At 45.1% G+C, this 4,839-nt stretch overlaps 1 protein-coding gene across 1 annotated transcript in view; it reads right to left on the reverse strand.

The window, feature by feature from the left end:
• Nucleotides 1-4,335: 4,335 nt before the first annotated feature.
• LOC113215027 (aminopeptidase N) overlaps nt 4,336-4,839 on the reverse strand; it is a gene marked incomplete at its 5' end in the record, with an annotated part of 28,949 nt that continues 28,445 nt past the window's right edge. The window contains 1 exon segment of the mRNA XM_026434584.2: nt 4,336-4,780. Within this exon segment, the coding sequence (XP_026290369.1) occupies nt 4,610-4,780 (171 nt within the window). The 3' untranslated portion in view covers nt 4,336-4,609.

The raw sequence follows: 4,839 nt of genomic DNA on the forward strand, positions 1-4,839 counted from the left end.
TTCCCCCCTTCATCTCCCGCCGAGGACCGATAATACCAATAGTCTCTCCTCGGAGACTTGCTGTTGTGAACGAGCCAAATGGTCGGGTCTGGCCGGGCCGAGCAACCATTTTTAAAAAAATGTCTAAACAACCCAGAGCATCATATCTGTTCCCATCCGTTTCAAAGTCGGCACGCATGTACTATTTGTGTCGCAGTTTGTATCGCATCGATTCTGTGGAGAGTTTAGTCGGCCTTTGGGATCGTCCCAGAGAGTAACGCGCGTCATTCTCCGTTACGAACCTTGTCCAGTCTGAGCCAGCTCTGGAAGCGCCTGGTGGGTAGGCAAACGTCTCGCGTGCAGTGCATGGACGTGCCGCGGGACGGCCTACCCCGAGACTCGCAGGCGAGAAGCTCCCGTCATTTGCCGAACGAATCCGAGGAAAAGTGGACGATACTCTCTTGGCGGCACCGCGGTGGTACACATCAACAAGAACGCCTTGGTTACAACCTACACAAAAAAGAAAGCACGACTGAACTGTCTGATGCTGTCTGGGGTCGGGTTCGCGAGAGCGTGCCCGCATCATCCTCAACGTCTTCGTTACGATGGTTGATGATAGTTGAGTGCATAATCACGCGTTGAGGCGGTCAGCGCGCCCCGACGCCCTCGGCGGATACTGATTGATTGATGCCTGATAACGATATGGACAATAATTGGTTCCCGATCTTGCCCGACCCGGATCTGCCTTCGTCCGTTCCGTTTCCACAACGCAAGGCGGGATGACACTCAGTGGAAACAGTCGTAGTAGTGGCTCCCCGACCCAGTATGACCGGATGACCTCTTTTTATTTTAGTTTTTGAAAATGCTCAGTTATTTTTATTTTTTTCTCAAGTCTGCGTACTGCGTTCACAATGGAAATTATAGCGTAAAAGGGATGATTGTGTTTGAAACTCTGATGGAGCACTGCCAAAAATAATGTGGTAAATCACTAAAAAAAATTAAACAAAGAAAAGTGACTCTACCACTGGATGATTTTTTTTTTTTTTCGTAAATGCAGGGAATGCCACTGAAGAGGCGACGCAGTCACACAGCTGGCAAAACTTTCACGTCAGAAAAAAAGCATGTTTTATTTTAAATGATTTTTTTTCCCACCCGGACCGGGGGAACGAAGGGCATAGACTACGGCATCGGTTTTAGCCCGTGTGCGGTAAATAGGCGGGGCAAAGTTCTGCCCCCGAGCGCAACTTTCTTCAGTTCCCGCGGGCTGCAGGGTGAACGCTCTGAATATGCAACGACCCCTCCACCATGCTTCACGTGACTGGGTGGCCCGAATGTGACATCCCCTCCATGTTAGACGGCGTGTAAGGCTGTTAATTTCTGTTGCATGTCCTTTTTGGTATCTCAAAATGTAAATGTGACGGCTTGTGTCGCAGTACTCCTAGCTCAATAAACTTTGTACCATAACTGTTTATCATTCTCGAGTGCCACTGTTTTGTATTGTACATATAATGTAAACAAGGCGCGAGAGTATTGTAAAGTGTTAGACTTTGTTTTTACTTTTGTAGTGGCGAGCTGTACTGGGGGATACGTCTTTCCAGGGTTAAAACGGTGCGGTTTAAAATTTGTTATTGTTGTTTATTCTAAATTTTAACATCTAAAACGACACTTAAAGTTGCCCCGACTCGCTTGGGAGACTGCCGTTTGCATCCCCGTGAGAAAATAAGATATCGAAACGATGCCCAACCGATATCAGATATGTGTCGATATCCTTGTGACAAATCTATCCTGAAATGAGCTTAAGACCGACAAATTTCTGGTAACTAATGTCGAATCAATATCGGCACTGTATCGCATCGATTTCAATTTCTTGTGGCGGGCTCCCAGCGGTCTGAGGGCTAAGCTCATGCGGTTGATTCCTATGTCCGAGAGTCGCGCAGTTCAAGGGGATGTTGTTGACCGAAAATCCCGAGGATCGACGCTCGATTTTCGAAGGGGATTTAATTAAATGGGACCAAATTTATCGTCAGGCGGGACACGCGATGAACGAAATGAACTTAAAACGCGAAAACCGGGCCTGCCGGAATGGCGGGCCCAGTTTGAACTAAACGATGCCCACCGTACTCCAGTGCAAAGTGACTGTCGATACGACATCGAAACGATGTAGAAGAAACTATATCGGAACTGTCACCGAGCAGACGGAATCGATATTGACTCGATGTCGTTTTGCCAGCCGCTTGGCGCTGGGACCCTCCCTTTTAAGCGGTCGCCACACAATGTCGTGAGTTCGCTCCTTATGGTTTTGTTGATCGTTAGCCCCGGTCGATCACTGCCCGATCGACCAAGCGTCATATTCTACATGCAGCACCGCCCAGCGGAGGGGCCCCCGGGGTCCCCCGCCCCGCGGCTGCGCAAAGTAGGGTAGAAAACATAGACTAGTTTAAGCGTGATCCCTGGCTAAACTCTCTCTAGCTCACTCTTCCCCTCGCCCCCCTCGTTGATGTTTCTCTTTTCGGCCTGATATGTTAGTTACTCTACCGGCGAGGGTCCTCGCCGGAGCTCAATCACGGATCAGAGTCGTGCTCTACAACCGCGCAGACCCAAGGTGTGCGCGTTTGTGCGGCTGAATCTTGAAACTTACCTGGTGCTTCGAGGGAACGTTTAACTTAAGTATTTGACAATGGCCAGGGACTTGTCGTTAAAAAGACCTAAATCACACATGTGTGACGCCAACGCTTCGCTTGGTTTGTAAAGAATGCCTGTACATAGTAAACTAAATCGTCAATGTTGAAAAATGAATGTTCTAATAGAGTTAGATTTATTTGTAGATTGTAGAGAATAAATAAAACATACTAACTATTCGATACTAAAATAACCAAGTGTTAGCTTCTGAACGTTACCACATGTTGTGAAACTACAATTTTCTGAAAATAGGACGTAAGTCAAGCCAACTAAGAAAGCTGTGCCTTTGATGTGGCCCTTTGAAAAGCACACCAAGTTAATTAAGGTGCGATTTGTTTTTTACTTAAAGTGGTTTTTATTTAACGAGACCGAACAAACACCCCGTTCCTATCACTCTTCGCCAACCGTGCATCTTTTCTCTTCTTCCCTCTATGGCTCCTTCCTCAATCGACCTGTTATATTTTTGCATTCCATTTCCTTTGTAACATATATATGTTATACGTGTTCGAGAATACAATTATGTGAAGGGATGTGATGAGAAAATGACTTTCAATTTATACCATGTGATAAATAATACAATTGTTTTTTCTAATTAACAGCACGACCATAAGTGTGTACACGTGTATAAGAAGGGGCCTCTGAAATCCACTGCGAAAAATATTTCAAATTGTAAATTAATTATTTATGACTCCAAAATTCAAAACGATTTCGAGTTTTGTTTCTAGGGTGACAAAACCCTTATTGATGAGCCAGTCATCGAAAGGGTTGTACCATGCCGGTGTATGAGAGTGTTCGTGAACAAAGTAGAGATTCGGCAGCGGCTCTTTGCCCTTCAACTTCTTTTAAGTTAAAACTTGACCATGAATGTTATTTTCTTGTTTCATTGTTTTTGTTGTCTTATATATGTTTATGTTTCGATGTGCTTGAATGAAATATTCGACAAGCGCGACTTGATACTATACTTTAGATTAAGTGGTATATACCAACAATGTTGGGAAAGTAGCAAAGCCGTCCCCGTATTTTGTACAAAAAATAAGTAAAACTAATAAAGAAAGAGAAAAATGAATACCTATCTCTATCTTAAATAGGAATTGATTCTTTTTGAAGGACGTGGCAAGAGTTAATTGTTACAGATTATGATAATATAAATGAAATGTTGATTGTGAATCTCTTCCATGGAGGTATATCATCTTTATTGTGTTGTTATTTTATGTGATTGTGAAGTCTATGGGCATAACACCCTGCCAGACTGCCGCTTGGGAATCTCACCACAATATTTTCGTAAATAAGTCGTACTTACATTTAAACGCATGCAAATGACCGATTTGCGCCTCCGTTCTAATAGAATCGGAAAATTTTCAGCTTTGTTTCTGTCTGCCCTGTTTGTATTGTAACGCACAAGGAAATATGTACGCATATCGCCCCCGCGCCTTTCGAAAGCCCTAGAAGGTCACGATCTGCTCGCAGTCGGATTTTATTTTCCTACATGTACATTAAAGAAAATTCTCGATTTGTTTCATCTGTTACTGGTGTATACCGAGGGTTGAGGTTTGTATGATTTGTAAATTAAACATAATAAACAGTTGTACGATGACATAGCACCTACCTGGAAACGCCATTTACCCACAACCATGCACTCGTGGTCCATGGCCTTCAATGGGTCCGAGAAAACGCCACTTCTAAACAAGTACAGACCAATTTATTACTACTTTGCGTTTAAAAAAATATACGTAAGTACCAGCCGTTGGTTCGAGTTCCGAGTCGATCCCGGCCGGCCAAAAGGACCAGAGATCGAAAACAATGACGCGGCCGCTCAAAACAGTATAGGAAATGGAGCTCGCCAAAGGAGAGCAACATACGAAAGTAAGAGGACTTCTTCGTCAATCGAGTCATTTCTTTTTGAGCAAATTTGGTTGAAGTATTGAAACAACATTGATACCGGGCGCGCACATCACCGGGCGAACTTGTGGGGGTCTCGCAGCGCGTCCTCCGTCCACCGCTTGCAGTCCGGCAGGAACTTCTGCCGCCACTCGATGTCGGTGCGCAGGTGCTCGGCGCTGTGGTGCAGGGCCCGCGACACCGCCCCCAGGCTGCTGTTGTGCTGGGCGCTGAACGCGTTCAGCTGCGGGGGCCGAGTTAGTTTCAGTTAAAACGACACAGTCAAAAACAAAAAGAAAAAAA

Source organism: Frankliniella occidentalis, unplaced genomic scaffold (assembly GCF_000697945.3).
Source record: "Frankliniella occidentalis isolate FOCC.00 unplaced genomic scaffold, Focc_3.1 Scaffold27, whole genome shotgun sequence".
In the NCBI taxonomy this organism is placed as follows: Eukaryota; Metazoa; Arthropoda; class Insecta; order Thysanoptera; family Thripidae; genus Frankliniella; species Frankliniella occidentalis.